Here is a 25,012-nt window from a genome sequence, read left to right as displayed (position 1 = left end):
ACAAAAGAAATGGAATAATCCGTGTCAATATAAATTAGGGAAAGCAGAGGGTATTAATAGTGCTGGTACATCCCAGTCTAAGAGATAAAGGAGAAGTCGCCTTTTATGTGTATTTGTCAGGGATTTTTTTTTTTTTTTTTTTTTTGCCTCTTCTTCCACTTTCCTGGCACAGAATCTTTATCTTTCCTCCTGCTGCTCAAGGCCTCACACATTTTTCACCTGACCACCCTTTGAGGAACACTGCTCAGTACTCTAAGCCAATAGCTTTCATTTTCTTTCTTTTTTTTTTTTTTTTGAGGGATCTTTTTGCAAGTGAAATTTTATGAGGATGTAAAAAACAGATAAAAGCAGGACTGCTCAGGCTGAAGCAAGTGTGGGTAACTTGAGGTGCACTTGATTGAAGAATAAGGTTTCCTCTTTATTCTTCTTGCCAGAGGCTCTAGGAATGCAAAAGGACAGACTTTAAAACCCAGTCCTTTCTGTCGTCTTATAATCAAAATCCACCAGTCTTAAGTCTCATTATTTTAGACCAAATAGGTGTCAGCTAGCTAATCTTATTGGGTTATCATCTTATTTGGAATAATCTAATAGCGGTCGTAAAATACGAATGGGGATCCTACTAGATAATGTTTGTATTTCAACTGGGGTCTTAAAAAGCTACTTTATTTTTGAAAAATTTCAGGTGCTAAGGCATGTTCCTAGGGCATATTTTCAGAGCCCCTTAAAGAATGATTACTTCGGCTGGGCGCGTGGCTCACACCTGTAATCTTGAGCACTTTGGGAGGCTGAGGTGGGCGGATCACAAGGTCAGTCATTCGAGACCAGCCTGGCTAACATGGTGAAACCCCCGTCTCTCCTAAAAATACAAAAATTAGCTAGGTGTCGGGGCGGGCGCCTGTAATCCCAGCTACTTAGGAGGCTGAGGCAGGAGAATCGCTTGAACCCAGGAGGCAGAGGTTTCAGTGAGCCGAGATCATGCCATTGCACTACAGCCGCCTGGGCGACAGGGTGAGACTCCATCTCAAAAAAAAAAAAAAAAAAAAAAGAATAGTTACTTCACAGTTGTCTTTGGAGTGACACCTGAATGAAAAATAAAACAAAATATAAAATCTTTTATTTATTGAAAAGAATCTTCTCTCCCTAGATTAATGTAAAATAATAATTTTAAAACAATAACAGCATCGATTTGAGATAATAACAGGACAACTTCTATTTGCTTTTGGTCCTGTATCTCCGGGTGGGCAGAGCTCTCATCTACGGATGTTTTGTTGCCAAATGATACACTTATCTTAGGAATGACTCTCTGATTTCTTAAAATTATGTTAATAGATGCCACTATCCCTTGCTCAACTTTGAAAGTGCCTGCAAGCATGCGCTCCTGTCCAGTACTGTTTTGGTTCTCCGCAGGTAACTCCCTTGGCGTCCACAGGGGGGCAGGAGATACCATACTGCATAGTCGTGTGTCTTTCCATCTGTTTGGTGTAGAAAAACCTAACCACTACAAGAATACCACGGTCAGGCTGCTAAAGGAACATACATCAGACCTTCTCAGTTCATCTCAAGAAACTTTCACCTTTTTAATATTTTTCACAGATAAAACTGCTTAAGACATTACTAGAAAATCTAAGATTAGACCTAAAATTTAAATTCTATAGCGCTAGGTCAAAGATTCAAAATATTCCCTGAAGATCTAAAAGCAGAGATTTTTCTTGTAGTTTGCTCTCTGTATCTTTATTTTTCTCACTCACACACACACACACACACACACACACACGCAGAGAGAGAGAGAGAGCGAGAGAGAAGGAGAGCATGAGTGCAAAGGCTTTGGTGTGGCCTCAACATTGGGGCAGATTCCTATCTGAAACTATCTGAAATATACCTTTTGGGGAGGAAGAGATCAGACACTACCTATTACTGTAGGTCGTTGTCATGATATTTGAAATATATATTTTTTTTAATATAGGAGAAGCATTGGCTTAGGAGTCAGAATGTCTTGGCTCCTAATCCTAGTTGTATTTCTGACTAGTTTAAAACCTCTGGCTCTGTCCACTGAGTTTGCCTGCACGTCTGTTTCCTCACCTGTGAATGATTGCTGCAGCCCTTTCGGGCAAAGACTAGCCAGAACTTTTCTTGCAAAGACCTGGGGCTGATAGCAATGAGGGAGGGTAATGTCAGCCGCAGGGGAATCCTGAAGGACAACAGACCACAGCCTTTGTGGTCCCTGTTTCACTGTCATTTACTGTTCCATGAGACTCCATCTAGCATGCTGAGAGGTCCTAAACCACAGCAATAGGCTCATTACTTTGTTTCCTGTTTACTGATAAGTTGTAGCAGATAATAATTGCTGTGGGCAAAATGAAGAGAGAACACATAGAGCTGCCTCTGCAGGCAAGAAACATAAAGTATTGATTGGATGGAGGGTCTGAAACTATGAATCAGTGTTAACTAACCGGACACCATACTGGTAGAAATGAAAATACTGAAAACTCAAACCACAGGTGTTCATTTCCCTGAGGGAAGGGATGGAAATAGACCACAAAGAGGACGCTTTCCTGGATGACACTTGAGAGGCAGACACAGAGCAAGACACAGGGCAGGCCAAAGAAGACCACTTGCATCCCACAGGTGACAGGTAGGCAGAGGGGAGATATTGCTTCTGCAAATGAGAAATGAGGAGTTTCGAGTCTGTGGTTTTGCAGAGATGGCACATGCAGGCCAGTAGAGGGACAGTGAGGGCCTGTAGAGATAGGCAGGGGACACAGAGAGATGCAGAAGGCAGTGGACTTGGTTGTAAAATGTTAAGTGACAGGGGAGGAATCCAACATAATATCTATCCCTGGGTTGCATTAATATGAAAAGGGTATAAGCATAACAAATAAAGGAGGGGAAGGGAACCCAAAAGGTAAAAACATTTGGATTTGTTGCAGTGGCAAAAATCTGAGAAATAATTTCTTCTTTTAGTTTCATCTCCTTTTATTTTATTGTAATAATAATAAGCCATTTTAAAGCAAAGAAAGAGGAAGGAAGAAAATGTTATAGTAAAAGCACCTTCAAGTATAAGTTCTCAGAACTTGACAACCATGAAACCAAAACTAGGGGATATAAGTAGAATTGGGATAGAGCCAGAAGGGGGATCCATGGAGACCAAGGCGAGAGTTGCCAAGCTCAATAGGTCAGTAGTTAAGAGCCCAGTCTCTGGAGCTGTGTGACTCTGGGCCTCAGTTTCCCTATCTGTAAAATAGGGATAATACAGCACTTATTTCAAGATTGCTGTGAAAATTAAGTAAAATAATATTGGTAAAGGGCTTCAAACCATGACTGCCACCACGTTCTCTGTGGATGCTTGCCATTACCTGGAGGAGGCCAGTGTCCAGGGTGGAGGGGTATCCCAGATCTTAAGGAAGTTAAAGGAATGAGGGGAGCAGGGCAGAAAACTCCCTCCCCTTGGAGGCTGTCCTGTGAGTGGTCCCTGCAGGACAGAAGAGGTGATGAAAAAGCAAAAGGAAGAAGGGGGAAGAAAGTGAGAGGGAGGAGATTAGAGAGACTGGGAACACACACAGAAAGTAGCATGGAGGAGGAAGAAGCCACCTGAGATCAAGTGAAACCATAAAGAGAAGAAAAAAGCAAGAACTGAATGAAATAGAGACGTTGGGCCAGGAATGACTTCCCAGTGGGAAGAATCTTGGGCTTGGGGTGGGAGCCTGGGTTCTGCCCCTTGCTGCATATCCTGGCAGAGTGGCCTTGGAAAAGTCACTTATCTCCATTGAGTCTTGGTTTTGTTTTTTTCCATCCATGAAAGTGAAAATAGTCATACCAACCTCACAAAGCTGTTGGTATGATTAAAGGAGGATGCTTTATGGTTGGTGCCTGAGCACCCAATCGATGCTCAGGGAAACTCTTCCGTCCATAGCAGTCCAGGGCAGAGCACTGTGCGAGACAGAAGCAGCGCTACGCTGCCTTGTCTTTCAGCGTGCAGGCCCAGGAATGAGCGAGGCAGTGGGCGGGGAAGACAGGCACGGGGAATCTGGGGACAGATAAAGGAAACTCGTGATGGGGCGAGGCTGGGCTGAAGAGAAACAGATTGGGGTAGAGCTGCAAAGGGAGGGGTCCACTGGAAGGGGAGGGGGAGTCCGGGAAGAGAGAGGGTGGGAAGGCAGTGTGAGATGGGAGGGCAGTGTGAGAAGAAAAGCAGGCTGGGGAAAGAGGGATTGGAATGCAGAAGGAACTTGGGGAAGGAGGAAGTCCTGCAGGCGGGAGGGAAAGAAGAGAGGGAAAATGGGGACGCAGTGGAGGCGGGGGACAGGCCGCGAGAGGGAGAGGATCCCGGGAGCAGACGAAGGAGAAGTGGAGCGGCTAAAGTCAGCGTCAGAAGAGGTTGAGGACTGCGAGAGGAGAGGCTGGGGCCTGCAGGGGAGCGCAGCAGCTTTTAGCATCGATCCAAACTCTAAAGGCTTGTGGCCTTTGCCTGACCTCGAGGGTCGGGAATAGACGCCTGTCTTTGTGGAGAGCGATACCCCACCGATAAAATGGGGCTGTTCCGAGCCGGTCCCTGCGCCTGGCCCACGGCGAGGCTTCTCTGGCTCGGGGCTGGCCCCTGAGGGGCGCGAACGGCCGGCCTGGCGGTTGGGGCCGAGGAGGGAAGGTACCACCGCCTCGAGGCAGCGCGCAGCCTGCAGCACAGGCGCCTGCTCGGAGCCGTCTCTGGGGGGCGCCGCCGCCGCTTCGCTCCTCCGGGGCCGCTCGCTCCCAGGAAAGCGGAGGCAGCTGGCGAGGACCGAGAGCCGGGGTCGCGCTGCGGAGGGACCGCGCCTCCAGGAGTTCGAGGGGCACCCTGGCGCGGCGGGCCGGCCTTTGCTCCCCGGCCACTGGCCGACCGCGCCGCCTTTCCCCGGTCAGCGCTTGGGGCCCGCGCCGCACGCACCGCCCAGCAACCCCTCGCGCGTCCCGCGGGGGCGCTGCGTCTTCCTGCCACACCGGCGCACCGCGGCCCCTCTCCCCCACACCTCCGTCCCGCACTACCCGGCTCTCCTCCCACCCTCCCCACCCCTCCTCTGCCCTCCCTCCCCTCTCCTCCCCTCCCGGCGAGGGGCGGGAGGGGGCGTGGCGGGGCCGGGGTTTGTGTGGCTGGGACCCGGCTCCTCGCACTCCGAGTCCGCGGGAGGAGCCGGGCCCCGGCCGCTGTCCAGCCGCTCCGTGCCCCGCGCGTCCTGCGCCGCCGCCACCGCCTCTTGGGAAGACGCAGCCACTTGCCCGCCATGGATATTCCCAGGGTCCTGCTCTCGGCCGTCTTCCTCATCAGTTTTCTGTGGGATTTGCCCGGTTTCCAGCAGGCTTCCATCTCATCCTCCTCGTCGTCCGCCGAGCTGGGCTCCAAGGGCATGCGGAGCCGCAAGGAAGGGAAGATGCCGCGGGCGCCGCGCGAAAGTAACGCGGGCCGGGAGGGCCAGGAGCCACAGCCGCGACCCCAGAACAAGCCCCAGGCTCAGCAGCCCTGGGCGCAGGAACCTCCAGGCAGGGGTCCGCGCGTGGTGCCCCACGAGTACATGCTGTCAATCTACAGGACTTACTCCATTGCAGAGAAGCTGGGTATCAATGCCAGCTTTTTCCAGTCTTCCAAGTCGGCTAATACCATCACCAGCTTTGTAGACAGGGGACTAGGTAAGTGGCAAAGAAGACGCCCGACAACCCTCCCGCTGGAGCTCCGCAGCCAGGGTGCTACTCCGGCCGAGGAGGCTGCATTTGTGAATTCCCTTCCCGCTTTGGACACTTCCCCTTTACTTTTCTTAAATTGTTTTTCTCAATTCCGAGTAGGTTTCTGAATGCGGCTGCAGATTCTATTCCAGTCTGTAATCCTCCCTTCCTTTTTTTCCCCTTTCTTTCTCTCTCTCTTCTTTCCTTCTTCCTCTTTTGCAGAAAGCGGCGTGGTTGCCGCTTGTCTGGTGGCTGGTGGGGGAAACGTGGAGGACAAGAGGCAGTAGGCGGATGAACCCGGTTGGAGAGGGGTGGGGCGGGAACTGATGGAACCGGTGTCTAGGGGTACTGGGTTCGCAGTCCAAAGCCTCAGCTGCTGGGGCAGATCCAGGGCATGAGTGAGCCTTGGAAAGACCTGGGAAAAGCCGGCACTAGCGAGTTTTCCACCGTCTGAGGAGCTAGTCCGCGAGAGGCATCGGGCAGCCCCCTGGTCCTGACACCGCGCGGGTTCTCGGTTGGTCCCCGCGCTGGGTGCTGGGATGGTCAGCGGGGCTGGAGCCTTGCGCCCTTCGGCTTTTTTGCTCCAGCGTCGCGCTCCCGGCTGCTCCGAGTCCTCAACCCGAGTGATTTTTGCAGATGCGGCGGCAGCAGCTGGGCGGGCCGGGGCAGGGACGGCTAAATTTGGGGGTTGTGGGTACTTAATACACAAAGGTACATGGGTGTGCCCATCCACCTTTCTCAGCCAGGCAACGCTTCTTTCTCAGCGCTATTCTCGAGGGCTGGTGGGGGTCGGGGAGGATCCCTGGTACCCTCTGTGAAAGCGCGCGCGTGTGTCGGTGTCTGCGGAAACCCTTGCGCCCCTTCTTGCTACCGGCGTTAATCCGCAGCGTGGCCAGTGCCCTCAATAAAACCTCGCATTACCTCTGGTCCCAGAAATTTGGGAGGGATCCACAGGCATCGGCAACTCAGCTCCTAAAGGAGGGAGACAATAACGTGGAAGGAGACAGGAAAGGTAGGGAGGAAAAGGAAAAGAGAGGGAAAGGGAAGGAGATGAGAAGAAAAGGAGGGGATGAAAGAGATTTAGGTAGTTATCCACTCCACCATCCTCCCTAGACTTAGCTCCACGACTTTGACCTGTTCCCAGTTAAGTGGGGTTGCCCAGGAGCCTTGCAGCGCTGGAGTTCGTGGTTCGGAAGCTGCTTCAGCCTGCGCTACCCTGGGTGCTAGCACTTCCCCTAAGCTTTTTAGAGTAGGCTAACGCCCCCCCCCGCCCCCGCCCCCGCCCCCAGGCTCTTCCGCGGCTCCAGCCCCCGCCTCTCTTAGTCGCGTTCCTAGCACGAGAGTCCTGCCCACGCTGGGTTCGCGGGTGCAGCCCGAGGTCAGCGAGGTTCATGAGCTGCTGAAAGGTCCAGAGGGCAAATTAACGCCGGGTATTTTATGATGATTTTAGGACTACTAAAGCCACCTTTGCAAAGACACGTGGCTTCTTCGTAGTAGTGCAACTGAGTCCCTGGCCTCCGCGCTGCCGGTGCAGCTCCCCAACCCTCCGCACGCTGCACGCCCTGCTACAGTTGTTTTTCTCCCTCCAAATCCTCTGTTAATCGTGACCTTCTTTACTACACTCGCGGAAGGAGGCTAAGGAACCTCAGAGAAGACTGCTCAAGAGGCCCTTCCTCAAGAGAAGAAATCCTAGAGGCCTAGGCTGACCGGCGGTTGGGCGCGCATTTTCTTTGCTCGGGAGTGAAGTGGCAAGAATCTCCGCCCCTCCCCCAAGTGGGCACCCTAACTGGTTTGCTGCGTCCTGTGAATTTGGCACAGGACCAAAAGACCTTGAGGGGTGTTCGAAGGTGTCTACGGAAACCTGTGGCATTCAGACAAGGGTTAGGGGGACGTCTTGGAGGGCCCCAAATCCGGCCTAGACGCGAACTCACTTTACCCTAGTTTGCTCTGCGGCCTCCTCCCTGGGCACTGCGCTTTGAGCCCCCAGATCCCGGAGATAGAGGAGGAATTGCATATGCACCCAGGCTACGGAGGCCTCTGTCCCCGAGCCAAGGCCTCCAGAATAGCAGGACCGAGATCCACAAGTCAGGTTACAACCCGGGAATCCCATCGAGGGCTGGGGATTCGAGCGGTCCACAGCGGGAGGAGACGCGGAATGACCACCCGGACGGCAGCTTCAAAGTCGCGGTCTCCTCTGCGTCTCCGGGCTCCCAGAAAATGCGAAGAAAGGCAGTTCGTTGACTGGGAAGGCGGTACGGCTTGTTGCCCGCCGCTCGGGGGTGTAGGAGTGCGGAGCCGAGGGCGGGAGGGGTGCGCAGAGGAGGGGGTGCGTTGCTGGCTGCAGCCTCAGCTTGATAAAGGGAAAGCCTCACTTTCCCTCTCACTGATTTTGATTTGATGTGTCACCGGCGGTGACCTCGGGCTGGACCTTCCGGGGCTTGCTTAGCATCGGGCCCCTGATTGGAGTGTTTCAACTCAGCGATCTAATTGAGGGTTCATGTCATAACACATCAAACGGTGTCTCGTCTCCCGTGATGGAAGGGACCCGCCAGCCGCGCATCCCTGGCTCCTGGCGAGGACTTCCGCCCCTCTCACGTGGGGCTCTTAACCGCGCCAAACCCCCTAAGGTCCCCTCCCCCAACGCGTGGACTGCCTGGCGAGGAGGAAAGAGCAGCGGCCCGCCTAGAGCTGGGCCAGCCGCGCTAACTTGGCGCCTCGCCTAAGGGAGGTTTAAATCGCCGTCGAGTGGGGTTGGCTTGGCTTGAAGGAGCCGGGGGTCCCACAAGGGGAGGAGCTAAGAAAAGGAAAGGAGCCCCGAAGCCAGTCCAGGAGGCAAGAGCGACTTGCTAGTGTACAGTGTCTAAAAAGCCTTCCTTACCCCGGAAACCCCAAAGTTACACCTGAAACCTGTGGTTGAGAGTGGGAGGGCAGGCATAAACTCTGCCCAAAAAGAATAACGGGCGCTTTAGGTTTATAAAGAAAGCAATTTCTGTACTACTCCATCCCGGGCCACTTCTCCCTATCTTCCAGGAGGAGAACTTATTGCAAATTTAAAAAAAAAAAAAAAAAAAAAAAGTTCCTTCTTTCAGTATGCTCTCCAGACACCTAGGAGTAATAATAGTAACCACGATCTATTGAAAATTTACTGTGTACCAAGTATTGAACTAAAATTTGTTACATTAATTATCTTGCTTAGTTATCACAACCTCTTCCAAGAAAAACGCTATCATCACCCCGTTTTACAGGTGAAGAAGACAGAGAAGTTAAACAAGTTGCTCGAGGTCACACAGCTAGTGAGAGGTGGGGCTCATATAAAATTCCAGACCCTGCACGTTTAACTAGAGCATTGTATAGATAATTTAAAGGGTGAGGTGGTTTCTAATGGATGATGACAAGAAGCAGAAGTCAAAAAGAATGGAAAGATTCCCCCCCTTCCATGCCCGGTCTAATATTTGTCTGTAGTCACTAACCAGTTGGGAGTGTGAGTGTACCTAGATGTGAGGGTCTGAATTTTGGTATGCCTTGCTTCCTCCTGTTCTTATTTTAATCAAGTTATCCCTGGTTTTTAAAAATGCTCTTGTATTGTGCTTTAGAAATGATGTTGGATCTATAAAGATGAGAAGATGTGTGTATATGTGTTTTGGTGCCATCTTGGGATGAGAATGGTTAAGGCTGGATATGGTGAAAATACAATTTGCTCATGAAATAACTCATTAAAAGGCTACTAGTACTGGGGGCCTGGACCCCCAGCCCTGGGGCCTGGGAAAGGCAGACAATTTGTTCTCTGAATTCAACAGGACTGAGAGATATAGGGGAGGGAGGGGTGAAGGGAGGGAGGGAGGGAGAGAGAGAGAGAGACAGAGAGAGAGACTCAGACTTTATGTAGTGAAAAGTGCCACATAATTCCAACAAGAAGAAAAAAACTCTCAAGAATGAGAGAACCAAAATGAGTCTAAGACTATTGCTGTGAGTTAGGTTTCCAGAGGACTTTGAAATCAGAATACGCCTTTTTTCTTGTTGTAATAACACTCTCAAAAAGGAGGCAGTATGGAATAGATAAAAACCAAAACGAGATGGGAACATCCTTGAAGAACTTGATGCACTAGAAATAACTCTCAGGACAGTTCGCCACTGATTGTTTGTTGACATCTCGGTTCACCTTCTGGGTCTTGACTACCAAGGGGGCAGAGCGGAACCACTCTGGGAATAGCTTGGCTGCGGGGAGGGCATTCGGAGAGTTGCACAGTTCCCGCGGGATTGAAGTTCATCTGGTACCTCATGTTATGCAAAACAGCGGGTTTCTGGGTGGACCTGGGCCGCAGAGTGGTGTAATCAATTCGGCAGTGCTTTTGCCGGTACCCTGTTGTCGTTGGCAAACCGAAAATGAAATATAAGCAGGGAAGTATTTTAATGGGGACGGAGGGAATTCACAACTGTTAATTATTTGGTGACCTTGTATTCGATTTGTTTGAGTCCCTTATAAAAACACTAATGCAGACCAGACGGCCAAATGAGGAAGCTGGGCAGAAGGTTCCAATCTAGGCTTTATTTCCCCGAAAAAAGGGAACAGCCTCGGAAAAGGCTTGCTAAGCGTTCAAGGTGGGGTGTGCGTGTGAGGGCGCGCCTGCAGAAGCGCGGGCACGGAGTTTGCGCCACTATCCAGATTCAGAATCCTCCTCCAGTCAGGTGAACTGGAAGGTCCTGCAAAAAGCCTGGGGGTAAGGGAAAGAAGCCTTAAACTAGAAGTTGTTCTGCTCTTCTGGTTCGAATAGCTAAGGCATGTTTAAGGCCACAGAGCAAACTCTTGGCCACTGACTTGCTGTTAAACATGTTATTGTAGTTCCAATCCTTAAGGCCTTAAGGTCCGCCTTACAGGGAAAAGCAAGAAGATTTAAAAAAGAGAGAAAGAAAGACCACCTAGTATGTTCTACCGCGAGAGTGCAGGTTGCACAGGGATTCTTGGCGAGTTTTCTTGGCAAAGGAGGCTAATCTGAGACGGACACAGCGTTTTCCCCAACGCAGGAGGCTCTCGGGCCTCTGGGAGTTTGCGCGGTGGATTTGCCGGTGGGGGCGGGGGGTGGGGAATCTAACAACGTGCTCAAACATCCTGTGGTTTCGGCGCATTAAAAGAAAAAAGTCACCCGGGCCACAGATCACCAAAGGCCTTGCGAATCCCTCTTCCCCTCCCTCCCTACCCCACAACAGAATCAAGACTTGAAAGCTCTTTTTTTTTTTTTTTTTTTTTTGAGACAGAGTCTCCCTCTGTTGCCCAGGCTGGAGTGTAGTGGGGCGATCTCGGCTCACTGCAACCTCCACCTCCTGGGTTCAAGTGATTCTCAGCCTCCCGAATAGCTGGGATTACAGGCGCGCACCACGATGCCCAGCGAATTTTTTTTTTTTTTTTTTCTGTATTTTTAGTAGAGACAGGGTTTCACCATGCTGGCCAGGCTGGTCTCGAACTCCTGTCCTCGTTCCGCCCGCCTCGGCCTCCCAAAGTTCTGGGATTCTAGGTGTGAGCCACCACGCCCGGCCGAAATCTCCTCTTTCCGACCAGAGAGGATGCGTGTCACCTGGACCCCCGCAGAACGCAGGGCACTGCATCGGAGGCCCTAACACTACATGTTTTTTCTTAGCTGGAGTTCTTGGAGTTCTTGCACATCTCCTCGAAAGTGGTGACGTCTTTCTGGAGCGGTAGGGGAGAAGAAAGAAGGGAATGAGATGGAGAGGTGGGGAGGAAGATGGTATGATAGAAATAGGGCAGAAGGATAACTTGTTTCCTGCTAGGACTACTGCGTGCACCAAAAGACCCAGAGCAAATCAGCAATAATCCTTGGGGGCTTTTACGTAAAAGGAAAGGCATTAGTTCGATAACCCCTCGGGTATTGAATAACCCGGGTCAAACGACGCTCTTTGGACCAGGGGACTGAATCGAGCCGAGCCCTCGAGGTGTGGAATGCCGGAATGTGGATTCATTGTGCCATTCCGTTGCTTGACATCCTTCCATCCCCCATCCCAAGCCCTGGCTGTTTATCTTTAAGCTCAAAGTCGGTTAAATAGTATCTCCTGTTTACAGGAATTAAATAGGTCCTCCTTGGACTAATGGGTTGCAGGGTTGCCGTTCTCTGCCTTCTAAGACAGTGCATTAGCATTGCTGGGGACTTAAGGTTGGGTCCACCTGGGGTGAGGGGCCGCAAGAGCTTGGAGGGGGCGGGCGGCGGGCGGCGCTGGACAACTTTCCTAGGGAAGTCCGCGCTGCGGCGCTAGTGGTCCCGGCTCCTGGGGGCGGGGCCCGGCTTAGGGACCCGAGAGTGGGCGTGAAACAGGCGTGGGGCGGGCCTCTAGCCCAAACTGGTTTAGCCTGGGGAGAGGCGCAGACGGCGGGAACAGGGGCAGCGCGGGGAATTGGCTTTAGTACGGGGCGGCGGGCATCTCCGAATAACGTAGGAGGCCAGGGGAATCCGCGCGTCTGCTTTACAAACCTGGCTTCCAGGCGTATTTCTCTAGCTCCCACTCCGCTTTCCAGCCCACTGCCGCTCCGACACTCGGTGCGGAGGGAAATTGACTAAGAATAGACCAGGACCCACGAATCTCATTTTGCTGAATTGTGTGGAAAGTCAGGCCAAAATGAACGCCTCAGACAGAGATTGCGGCTCTCCATTCCTCTAAGGGTGCACCTGGCCCAGCACCTTAAAGAGCACACACAGCACAGCGGTTTCTCTTGCGCAGGACCCCTGAACACTAAGTCCAATATCCTGCCCTCGACTACAAGCCACTTTGAACCCTCGCCCCCACCTGCAACCTCAGAACTGGTCAGGGAAGGGAAGCCACATCAAATGAACACGCTTCCTTCTACTTTTGATCTCAAAACTGAAGCCAAGAGGCCCAATCACATTCCAGCTCCGAGGGCAGCTTCGGGATTTCTCCCTTTCCGCTCCCCTAACCTTTCTGGAGGACCTGGTGGCTCCCTGGTCGTCAGCGCAGGGAAGGTGGCCCCGAGCAAACCCACCAGGTCCGGGACCCAGGGGAAGGGCGTGCTGCGTGCGCGCAGCAGTGAGATAGGGAGGGAGGGCGGGAACAGTAGGAGAGCTTTGGTTTGGGTTTCGTCTGCAGTGGAGATGTCAAATTAAGATTTGAGCCGCTGTGGTCGGGAGCCCAGAACGGGACCCCATTGAAAAGAGAGAAGCACAGTGAAATGTCCTTGATCTCAGCTTTGTCTCTCTGGCCCCTCAATAGAGCACGCAGCCGTCAGGGTCACTGACTAAGTTCAGGAAAACTACTTCGTAAATGAATCTGTTTCATCCTCTAGAGACAAAAGGAGTTTCCCTAAAGCACCTTGGAGCTCCTCATGGCGTGTGCTGCATTCTCGGGGGAGCGCTCTTCCCCAGCCAGCATTGCTGGCCAGAAACCAGCATCCTGGGCTTAGAGTTAAAGCCATTAAAGGCCGTGCTGAGGCCCCGAGGTGAGGGGTGCGAAGCTGTTTTCATTTGGGTGAGATTCCAGGATCCCCTTTCTTTTCTTTCTCTCCACCCTCATTCATTTGCCTCACCTTGAGCCGGAGCTTGCTGTGCCGATACTAGGATTTCTCTGAGGGATCCAGGCAGGGCACCAGACCTACTTAACTTGTCGAGTCTACCAGGCCCAGGCCCCTTACAAAGAGAAGGGCGTGGGTCTGGAGGCTTGAGGGAGAGAGTGAAAAAGCCTCTCCAAGACTCTGTGGAAGACTCGCCTTGGAGCCCTCTGGTCGTTGGAAGAAGAAATACAGGGCAAGCTATTGGGGAGGGCACTGGGGAAGCCAAGAGACCTGAGAGCAGCTGGACTGGTGAGAGTGTGACGAAAAGGAACCTATACTGAAGGTAGACCTGCGGACAGGACCTTTGAAAGTGACAGGTACCGAAGGCCTGGCCTCATGCTGCAGCCCAAGGGGTCCGTCATTGCAGCCCTCCCCATCAACATGTGTCCAGCCATTTGCACAGTGAACATCGGTAACATCTGCCTCCTTATTCTCACCCCGGACCAGCCCTGTGGTCAGATCGTGCCCCTGCAAAAGGATACCAAAGGGGTGAAAGAAACAAATCTTCAGGCCTCTCGGGGCTGCACTGCCAGCCAGGGAGTCATTTGGATTAGCACAAGGGCTGTCACTGGCCTTGACCCCTGCAGAAGAGGAAACGTGCAAGAAGGGCCAGATCCTTGATGTGACTGGGGTGGAGGTCCTCTGTTCACCTGGCATTGTGGGAGGGACAGCAGTGGTGATATGGCCTCACAGGACTGAGAAGGTTCAGGACGATGAGGTGAGGCTGCAGCCCCCATGAGCCTTGCCCTTCACTTGACTTCAGATAAGCAGGAACTGGAAGCATCTTCATCTTTCTTTCCCTCTATGCTTCCTAGCGCCTTTCCTTCACTCACTTCTGGAATCTTGTGGAAAGAACTGGACCACAAGGACTGAAGTCCAGAGAACTGGATTTCAAAGGAAGTCAAGAGGAGGACAGGTGCACCTTCTACCAAGATGTAAGTAGTTATAGAAACATTGGCTGCATTCATTGAATATTTCTACATGCCATGCACATCCCTGGGTACTTTGACTCTGACCTTTACAATGATCCTGCAAGGTAGAGGTGGTTCTCTCATTTTATAGATGAAGCATATGAGGCTGGGAGAGATTATGTGACCCAGTCTACCCAAGGTTACCCAGTCAGTAAGTCACAGACCAGGACTCAAATGTATGTGTCTTAGACTCTAAATTCCTATGCTCATTCCACATCGTCAGTAGTGACTGACATTTGTTTTCATAAGTCTTTCTTACACCTTATCTCATTTGTACACCTCCATGGCCCTGTTAAGTTTCCTCCTAAATTCTCTTTCACAAATCCAATCACTGACATTTCTTCTGCTGAAAAAAATGACTGCTTCAGTTCTGCTGAAGTGAGTGACTCTTGCTGGCCAGGGATTGATGCCCTCCCTCCAGGAATGGGCAGCATGGAAGAGTTTCTCAGGGTTTCTACAAGGCACAGAGATCAGGGTTGGGATGTCTAGGGTGGTGGCACAGATGCTGGGGCCAGACTGCCCACTCTACTGCTTACTCTCTTGAGCCAGTTACTCAAGCTGTCTGTTTTAGTTTAGAATGATGGCTTTCTCAGAGGTGATTCTGAGGATTAAATGAGTCATTGCAAGTTAAGAATTTAGATCATGCTTAGCACAGATTTAGTGCCACACCAGTATTTGCTCTTATGATTATAATGCTGAGGGGTCAGGCATGAGTACTGGGGTTAAGAAAGAGCACCCTGGAAAGTGTGAGTCGTACGGATTGCTTCAAGAAGCCACATCTCAGTAAGAATGCTAGCAATGCGTCAGCAGCTCGTAAAGCTCAGATCTCAACAGAGGCCCAACTCATGATGAGTATTTCCTCAGGGGGTTGCCCAGGAGATCACTGTATTCCAGGGGGAAGGTACATAGTTGGCACACAGATTCCCCTTAAAGTCCTTCACACTCCAGGGGGAGGGGCTGGTGGCTCATTTTTATTCACCCAGTACACCTGGCTCTATTTCCAACCTGATGGACTTTGCCCCCTCAGTGCAATGCTGAAGGTGAGAGATCTAGGTGAGAAAATGACTCCAAGCCCACTCATGAATTTTGAGCTTGGAGGTCTTCTTTGTGTAAAGAAAAGAAAAAAGAAAAAAAAATCCTAGGGGAACCCAGCCCAGGTTGATTACATTGACGATGAAGGAATGTCCTATTTCTTGGTTCCCTGCTCAAACAGGACCCTGGTAGAGTGGCATGGCTGCAGGACTGGGGTCAGAACACTTGGAATTAGGAGGTTCAACACTTGTTCCTTGCTAGTTGCAAGACAATGGGCCAGTTAAGATACCTTTTAGATCTTTAATTTCTTCATCTATAAATGAGTATCACAGTAGGCCTGACCTTAGACGTTCGCTGTGAAGATTCAGTGAGAGAGGCCAGCAAAGCTCTGAGCACGTGACTAGCACAAAGGTGGTGCCCTACAAGCGCTCAATGCTGCAGCTGGCTCTAAAATGAGGGGGTGGGGGAAAGGCGCCTAGAGTTTCTCTTGCAAAGATAGGTGATTCTTCCTGCTTGTGGGTTGGGGGTGGTAACATCCACTATCTTCTCGGCTTTCTGAACCTTGGTCCAGTCGCGGGGCCTGTGCCTCCGGAGGACCTGGCTGGGAGGCGTGGCAGGACGCCTGGCCAGTAGCTATCCAGTGTCACTGCGTACACAGAGATGCGAGCCAGATACGCGCGGAGGAATCTCGTGGAGTTGAAAGTCAGCGGTGCCAAGAATCGTGCAAGTCCGGAGAGCTAGAGCTGCGGGTGCACACACTGGCGAGTTACAAAATCCAACGAGGACTCTCAAAAGGGACCTCAAACCGAATATATGTCTCAGAGATGTCTTGGGAAAATGCAATGCCGAGCCCTTCCCATCTCCAACCAAAGAAAGTTTCTGGTTTTTGGAAACCCTCTACAGGCTGGTCCAAGGTCATAGCCCCCAGCAGAAGGCACTGGGGCTGGAGTGGGCGGGCTGGAGTGGGCAGGTACACAGAGTCCTGCAGCTGCACTTCCGTCCCTCACGCCGCCCTCCTGGGGCTCAGGTTGGGGCGTCTGGCTCTTCCTTTCTGCTCTGGAGTTTGCCACTCCTCCAGCCACGTACTGTGACTGTGGACAGATGCCCTTTTCCTTTCTAAGCCAGTTTCCTCATTTGAAATGAGTGCAATGGTACCTACTTTGCAAATAGGTACCATTCCTTCTCTTGATTTCTTTTTTTTAAATTAAATTTTCTTTTTTACCTTATATTCACCCTAACTGAAAATTTGTACCCTTGGACCAACATCTCCCAACTTTTCAAATTTTCCTAGATTCTACACCAGAAATATATGTTTGAGGTGCTTTTAGCCTTTTACCAACCTTTTGACCATTATGAAGGAGTATTTTCTAATATGCCACGGTTTGTTCCTTCCTTCTTATTTTTCTCTCTTCCCCCTCCTTTCTCTCCCCACCTGCCAGGGAAAGAAGATAAGCCCAAATCCAGCAATTGTAACTGGAAATGTTTATATGTCTAATATTCAGCAAACGTTGTTAACAGAAGTGTGAATCAGCTGTAACAAACCAGGTTGATGCAAAGTAAAAGGGAAATAAAAAGCTCCCACCACGTATTGCTGGTCAATTTCAATTTAAGGGCCCAAAGCATAGGTTTCACTTCCAAGATGTGGGAAAGTGCCGCAGATTTTGAAGTGACAAGTGCATGTTTTTTTTAGTCAAAGGCCTGGGAGAGAGGATCATTTGATGACATCAGTCTTCATTTATACAAGACTTAATGGGAGAGGAGGCTTGTGGAAGGGAGCATGAAAAGCTGGCATTTTGCCCACAGATGGCTCATGGCAGCTGAGCCAGGCTCTGTGATGCCAGGTCAGCAGGCAGCAGGCAAAGTGTCTTCAGGGTAACAGTGTAAGGAGCTGTATTCACTCCCCAGGTTGGATACCTCCTCTGAGCTATTTCTGTGATGCAGGTTTAGACAGGTGGGGAATGTGGTCTGCAGGGTAGCTGCACAGAGGAACCACCTTCTTGGACCTTCTGTTCAGGGGTTAGAGGTTCTGGAGACCCAGTGAGAGAACTTGTGGTTGAAAGGATAAAGAAAGGGGGTGACTTTGGGGAGCAGGAATGGTCTGGGAGAGGTAGAAGTGACTTGGTCCTGGTGTGTACCACCTTAGATGCTGCCCAGCAGTAGAGTGAGTGCTCTTCCCTACTTGGTGATGAATTCAAAGAACCTAGAGGACAACCCCCACTTAGATCAGTGGTTCTTAGAGTAATTCCTTGGACCAGCAGAATTAGCATGTCTGGAAGCTTACTAGAAATGCAAATTCTAGACCCTACCACAAGCCTCTGGAGCCAGAGAGAATTTGCATTTCTAGCAAGTGCCTAAGTGATGTTGATGATGCAGATTTAAAGACCACTGCAGATTTAGTGGCTTTGAGAGTCACTATTCCAGACCAAACTCCAGCTACCTGGGCCACAGAATTCTTACCCAAATATCCCTCAGCCCACTTCCAGGGTCTGGACAGCTTTTTCATCTGTTCAGTCCTCCCAAAGGTAGATGACACCACTGATGTGTGCACCTGTGAAACTGTGCACAGCTTTAAGCTGTGAGCTGCGGGGAGGGGGGCGGGGGGGGCATCCACATGTACACAGGTGAGGTTCCTAAAGTTTGTGATGGAGCTGGTGTGGGAAGAGAAGAGAAGAAGCTGAAGTCCCATTTGCATTCTTGCCCTGAAACCTGGAAAGGGTAGGGGTAGGCTGGTCTTGCTGGAAATATCATCAGAAATCCTAAGGTTGCAGAATTAGTAAGAGACCTTTCTCTACAGATGGTTGCCTCAGTTTTAACTTAGCTGTGCAAATTAATCATTTATTAGCCCACACATCTTTTTTAAGAGTAAAAACAAAAGCAGGCTGATTCCCCTATATTGCATGAGAGAGAAATAAATCAATTCTTTACACCTGCCTAATGCACTCCAGCCAGTGGCAAACCATCTCAAGAGTTATGTAAGCAAAGATGGAAATGATTTCCTAAGGGAGCCTAGATTTTATTTCTAGCAAGCCCTGCAAATAATGTGTATTCTATTCTCCTTTTCTTATACCCTGGCCACTTCTGGTTACTTTTAGAGTCTAGTACCCGAACTACAGTGGAGAAGCAAGGGGGCTTAGGGGCTAAATGCTCCAACTCTGAATTAAATAGACATAATATGGATCTCAGCCTCATCATTTCCTAGCTGTCTGACTTTTGGCAATACCTTAATTTCTCCAATCCTTGGTTTTCTCATCTGTAAAATGGGAATAATACAAGTAATTACCTTTCAGAACTGTTCCGTGCAGGTGGATATTGATTAGAAATATGTTAGCCCTAATAACATTTAGCTAGTGCAGCAAGTGCCTTAGATTTGTTGCTCTCATCTCATCCCTAGTTTGGGGAGAGAGGCAGGAAACTAAGCCTAAGGCAGTAGGTCCAGAGATCTGGGTGGTGGCTGAGCATTGTCAGACATAGGTTTCTTTGAAGGAGAAGAAAGTGTGCTGAATTCCCCCTGATTTTAATGTGACCCTGGTCGGTTTGAAGGTCTTGGCTTCCATAAATCAACTGCCTGCAGCAGCTTTTCCCTTTTCACCTCTCTAACCCTTCCCACACTCCATCTCAGGTTGGGGCTTGTGTGTAAGAGTGAAGCAGCCAGTCCTACGGTCAGCCCTGAGTACAAACTGGGTGTGGCTGAGGTTCCAGAGCCAGTGCCCCCGGGCTACATCTGGACTGGTAGAGAGGGTGAGATGCAGAGCCCAGTGACACTTTTACTATTGAAATCGACCCAAACTTTACTAGCTTCTGGGGAAGGCTGGGGGCTTTGGGGATTTTTGTATTTGCTGGGTTGTAAATATTTTATGGGAAGGCAGCCCAGGAAAATCTGGTTAGCTTTCCGCCTTGCACATTGAAGTGGAGTTGGCTTCATGTACAAATGTGTCAAAAAAGAAGTCCAGTTTTGCCTTGGTTCTGAAGAATTTGCCTTGGATTTTAAAAGCCTGTTACACTCCCCTACCTCACCTGTCCCCAATTCTTTTTTTTCTCATGTATAACCAAACGTTTTATCTTCAGGAACAGTTTCAAAGCAAGAGAATTTTAGATTGGGAGTGGGAAGAGAGATCAGAAAGTCTCTCTCTCTCTCTCTCTCTCTCTGTCTCTCTCTCTGTGTGTGTGTGTGTGTGTGTGTGTGTGTGTGTGTGCGCGCGCGCGCGCGCGCGCGCGCACGTCTAATTGTCCCTGGCTGAGGTTTTCCGCCTTCCAGGTATATATATATTTTTCATTGACTGCAGCATCTTCTCAATGGACAGATGCAAGGTGTATGTTTTGTTCATTTGTCACTCCCTGCTCCCACTACTTCTGAAACTTCATTGCTATTTTGTTTGTTGTTTAATGATTGGCGAATAAATAAATAAATCCCTCATCAGCTCTTCATTCTGCGTGCACTGTGTTGGACCCACCAAAACCGCCTGATGGGCAGCAATGTTACCCCAGACTAGTGGGTCTAAACTAGAACTGCACCTTTAAATCATCTTGGAGTATATATATATAAAAAGCAAACAATAAACAAAAACCCCATGTCCAATTCTGTCCTTAGATACTGATTCAGTTGGCTGAGTCAAGCCCTGGCCCTGGCAGTTTTTCAGTTCTCTAGGAGATTCTAGTGAGCCAGATTAAGACTCGCTGGTGTGGGAGTTTCCCACTTAACTGACCGTCGTGTGCTCCAGGTCAGGCACGGCCCTAGGCACTGAGGGGAGCAAGGTGGACCATGACATCGACCTAGCTCCTTTGGGCTGGTGGCGGGCAGAGTATTGCTGAGAAAGGCAGACTACTAAGAAGATAAAAATAAACAAGGTAGTTGTAGATAATCCTAAATACCAGGAAGATAAGCCAGTCCTGTGATAGGCACCCGAAGAGGCTACTTTAGATCAGGGTGCTCGGGATGGCCACTTGGAGGAGGTGACATTTGAGACGTGAACGAGAACAGCCAGCCCAGCCTGGAGGAGGTCTGGGGGAAGCGCGACCCAGGCTCGAGACCACAAAGGGTACATTAGTGGTTATGAAGCCTCTTGGGGGGAAACCCGGGAGGCCGACGCCGCCTCGCCAGCAGCCACCGACTTCCTCCCTGAGAGTCCGGAGCTGACCCGGAGGAGGGGGCCTGCCCTGGCGCGCTCCCCTTCCCGTGCCACGCACCAGCCAGATGGGGAGCCGGGGTGGTCAGGCCCCGGGCCGGCCAAGCTGAACTCCCCAGCCGGCCTGCCCCCACTCCCCGCCCTTTTCCTCCCGGGGGCGGCTGAAGAGCACCGGGCTCATCTCCCCCTTAAGTGAAACTGACTGTAATTATTTTTTATCTCGCAGACGATCTCTCGCACACTCCTCTCCGGAGACAGAAGTATTTGTTTGATGTGTCCATGCTCTCAGACAAAGAAGAGCTGGTGGGCGCGGAGCTGCGGCTCTTTCGCCAGGCGCCCTCAGCGCCCTGGGGGCCACCAGCCGGGCCACTCCACGTGCAGCTCTTCCCTTGCCTGTCGCCCCTGCTGCTGGACGCGCGGACCCTGGACCCGCAGGGGGCGCCGCCGACCGGCTGGGAAGTCTTCGACGTGTGGCAGGGCCTGCGCCACCAGCCCTGGAAGCAGCTGTGCTTGGAGCTGCGGGCCGCGTGGGGCGAGCCGGACGCCGGGGAGGCTGAGGCGCGCGCGCGGGGACCCCAGCAACCGCCACCTCCGGACCTGCGGAGTCTGGGCTTCGGCCGAAGGGTGCGGCCCCCTCAGGAGCGCGCCCTGCTCGTGGTATTCACCAGATCCGAGCGCAAGAACCTATTCGCCGAGATGCGCGAGCAGCTGAGCTCGGCGGAGGCTGCGGGCCCCGGCACTGCCGCTGAGGGGTCGTGGCCGCCGCCGTCGGGCGCCCCGGACGCCGGACCTTGGCTGCCCTCGCCCGGCCGCCGGCGGCGGCGCACGGCCTTCGCCAGCCGCCATGGCAAGCGACACGGCAAGAAGTCCAGGCTGCGCTGCAGCAAGAAGCCCCTGCACGTGAACTTCAAGGAGCTGGGCTGGGACGACTGGATTATCGCGCCCCTGGAGTACGAGGCCTATCACTGCGAGGGTGTATGCGACTTCCCGCTGCGCTCGCACCTGGAGCCCACCAACCACGCCATCATCCAGACGCTGATGAACTCCATGGACCCCGGCTCCACCCCGCCCAGCTGCTGCGTGCCCACCAAATTGACTCCCATCAGCATCCTGTACATCGACGCGGGTAATAACGTGGTCTACAAGCAGTACGAGGACATGGTGGTAGAGTCGTGCGGCTGCAGGTAGCGGTGCCTTTCCCGCCGCCTCGGCCCGGAACCAAGGCGGGCCAAGGTCCGTCTTGCTGGGGAGACCTGGCTGCAGAGAGGCGGAGGAGGAAGCTGGCGCTGAGGGAGGCTGAGGGCCAGGGAACAGCCTGGACGTGAGAGCCGGTGGGAGAGGAGGGAGCGCAGCCTTCCCAGAACCTTCTACCTGCCAGCCCAGAGGGAGATATGGATTTTCACACCTTGCCTGGCCACCCTGGAAAAACAAGCCAAGGAGGATTTCTTTTGTTCTCTGTGTGTGTTCTCTCTCTCTCTCTCTCTCCCTCTCTCTCTCTCCCTCTCTCTCTCTCTCTCTCTCTCTCTCCTCTCTCGTCTCTCTCTTACTGTGGCTTTCGATTTCCTTGTGTGTCTTACAGGTTTTGATAGAAGGGGAGGGGAGGCGAGATGCATACCCGTTTCTCAACTGCTCCATTAATTGAAAAAACAATAGTCTAAAAAGGGAAACAATGTGGGAGGAAGAATCACCGTTGACAGCATCTCGGTTTGGTTGATTTTTACTTGTGTAAAGAAGGTGGGGTCTCTGACCATGTTATAGCCCATGTCTTGTGCCCTCCCACACAGAAAGTGTTCGATAGGGAAATTGGCAAAAGGAATAGTAAAGTCAGGAATGGTCCTGCCTATAGAAGAGCTTTGAGAGAGATGGTCTCATGCATGCCCCTCTCACCCATTTGTGTACTCTGTGAATTTACCAGCTCTGCTCTGGCTTCTTCCCGCACTGGGAACTGGCAACCTTCATCTCACTCTGGAGGGCCCAGGTTGCTGCCTTCATTGTTGCTTTTTCTGGTGGGGGCAAGGGGAGCTGGTATGGATGGAATGACAAGAATTAGTCCAAATGGAACCCCCTGAAGGATAATGAGAAACCACAAGGCCTGCCTCTGACTGGGGCTGATGCTGAGGTGCATTAGCCCAGGCTGGAGGTAGCCCACCCAAAAGCCCTTTCTGATTCTCATTGATACAGAATTTGCCAAAATTCAGACATGCCCTTCTAATGGAAAGGTGATTTCCCAGTTCGAATAAATGGGCAGGAGTGGGGAACAATACAATTAAGGTAAGAGCTACAAAGGAGGGAATAGGAACCAAGAAGTAGGAGTCCCATCAGGAGGGAAGATGGTGGGCCTCAGGGAGGATGGGGATCAAGGGACAGGCTAGGAGCCAGGAGTGGGGAAGGGAGGGATGAAAGGGGACACAAGTCCCTGTCTCTGAAGTTTCTAAGTTCCCTCCCCTCTCTTTGACATTCCTGAAAGATTACCAGCCAGCAATAGCCCAGGGCTCCCCCAAAAGAATTGTTTCAGATTGTAATTATCAGTTAGGCAATGTTTTTAAAACTTAGTAATGAGAAACTGTGAAAAGAGCCAAGTGTTACATTGAGCTTGGGGTGGAAGATGGGGAACAAGCAGTAAGGAAGGAGGCAGGGGTGGAATTTGTCTTTTGGGAGGAAGCTGGAGAGAGCACAGTGTAACTGAAATACCCATTCCCAGATAGTCAAAAACATGAACTTTCCCCCAGCCTGCACCAGTATTGTTTTCAAACATTGCCCATGGGTAGGCCCTTGGAAGAGTTAGCTTCCTCCTCATCTTTGACTATAAAATTATTTAATCAATGGAATTTGTACCAACCTTTAAAAAAAAGTTTTTGTTTTTCCTAAGTGATTTTGCTCTCTTCCAATCTAAACCCGTTGCTTGTTTGGTTCAGAGAACTACAAACTGTCAAAGAAAGGGTGGGGATGATAAGAAATGCTAATATAAAATGCTAAGTGAAAAAAAGACTTGGCCAGGAGAAATAATTTAAAATGCACATTTGCTTTGGATGCACTGTTGTTCTGTGTCGGCTGTATATATTTGTTTATTTAAGGTGACTGAAAGTGCAAAGAGGAAAAGGACAGCATGCAATTCATCCTAATGTACAAAACGTTATATGCACTCAAATGTTATAATTTCTAATATTTTTAAAGTTTATATTCGAGTTGTACAAAGTTAAGCATTAATCAGATATTTCATTTTTTCATAATGTTATCTTTTCTTAAATATTATTACAAAATTTTAAGTCTGTCTAATGGAGAGTTTTTTTTAAACTGTCTACCTCATATAATACAAGTATTTACAACACTAAAGTTACCAGAGGTCAATTAATAATCAAAACATTTTTTACAGGACACCTTTCCTGGATGATACTCAATCGAATGCTATACTATTAAACTCATTTTTCTCCTTAATAACTCAGCCTGGTTTATGTGGATCGAGTTAGAAAAATCATTTTCTCAAGGAATTATTGTCAGAGGTAGTTTGTTCCAGTATGGGACTGAATGTCTGAAAGCAAACTGATGATTTTAAGATCTTTAATTTAGTACATTACACTTTTTCTTCATAACTCTTCCATAACTCCTTTTTCATGACATTTTTATTCACTAGAATAAAGCCAAATCCTTGTCAGCTATTCGACCAGTATTTATAAGCCTGTCTCTCATCCCAGCATTTCAAGAATCCAAATCGAAATTGGATTATTTCTTAGTTTCTTTAATGTTGAAAAAAGAAAGCAGTAATGTTGAGGTAAGAAAGTGGTTACCTAAGTCAACTAAGATGTCAGTGTAATTACTCTTTACATTTGTGGCATACTGGAGGCAGAAGATACAAATGTTTTGCTGTGCTTGCTGTGGATTAGGGAACCCATGTATGAGTGTGAGCACTCACTCTATCAGGCATGATGTTATTCTACATTCATCATCTCATTTAAGCCCCTCAGAGGTAGATATTATTATAATCCCCATTTACAGATGAGGAAACCAAGGTGAAGAGAATTAAAGTAACCTGCCTGTGGGCATCCAGTCTGGGAATTGTAGTTAGGGTTTAAAATTAGTTCATTTAGACTCTAGGGCCTGAGGAGTTAACCACTATACAATTCTGTCCCAGAATCGTCTACCTGCTCTCTGATTGATCCCTAAATATCGAAGTGGGGAATGCACAGTTAGCTACAATCCTTAGGGTTAGCTGGTGGAGGAGGAGATGGTACAGGGGCCAGCAGCATTGCCTGAACTTTTGGAGAGTGTGAATTGTAACTGCTAGCATAAGGGCAGCTGAAAAATGGGTATGGGTTGCAAAAGTCCTTGAATTCTTAGCATTGGGCTTGGCCCAACAAACTTATAGTTAAAGCTGTTACTGGGCTTTGGTTCTCTACACTTTGCTGGGATTGCCCTGGGTGTGATTTTTATGAGTTTTGGTTATCAACACAATAGTCAATTTACAAATAGGCCATGTTTCAAAAGATTGGTTGCAAGTGGACTGTTAGAACTAAGAAGCATTTTGCTGTGGACACAGTGATTAAGTTTCCAGGTCATTTTGCAGAAGTCTTATTTACCCAAATGGAACTTTTTAACAAAGTAATTTTGACTTCTGGGTTTTGAGAGGA

General features: G+C 50.2%; 1 protein-coding gene across 1 annotated transcript; it reads left to right on the top strand.

Annotated features, from left to right (window-relative positions):
• The first annotated feature begins 5,141 nt into the window (after nucleotides 1-5,141).
• On the top strand, nucleotides 5,142-23,653 carry GDF6 (growth differentiation factor 6). Its single transcript, XM_012467937.3, has 2 exons — nucleotides 5,142-5,658; nucleotides 20,614-23,653. The coding sequence occupies exons 1-2, from the start codon at nucleotides 5,256-5,258 to the stop codon at nucleotides 21,573-21,575; spliced, it is 1,365 nt and encodes a 454-aa protein (XP_012323360.2). The 5' UTR covers nucleotides 5,142-5,255; the 3' UTR covers nucleotides 21,576-23,653.
• The last annotated feature ends 1,359 nt before the right edge of the window (nucleotides 23,654-25,012 follow it).

The sequence above is a fragment of the Aotus nancymaae genome, unplaced genomic scaffold (assembly GCF_030222135.1).
Source record: "Aotus nancymaae isolate 86718 unplaced genomic scaffold, 86718_ANA_hifiasm-v0.15.2.pri h1tg000036l, whole genome shotgun sequence".
Classification (NCBI taxonomy): Eukaryota; Metazoa; Chordata; class Mammalia; order Primates; family Aotidae; genus Aotus; species Aotus nancymaae.
The sequence above is the reverse complement of the archived record's forward strand: the minus strand, read 5'-3'. Positions and strand labels throughout refer to the sequence as shown.

What these genes read in the sequence shown, in the direction of transcription:
- GDF6 (XM_012467937.3), top strand. Translation starts at nt 5,256, where the DNA reads ATGGATATTCCCAGGGTCCTGCTCTCGGCCGTCTTCCTCATCAGTTTT. An exon ending in CTTTGTAGACAGGGGACTAG is followed by an intron (nt 5,659 to 20,613) that starts GTAAGTGGCAAA and finishes TTTATCTCGCAG; the next exon opens with ACGATCTCTCGCACACTCCT.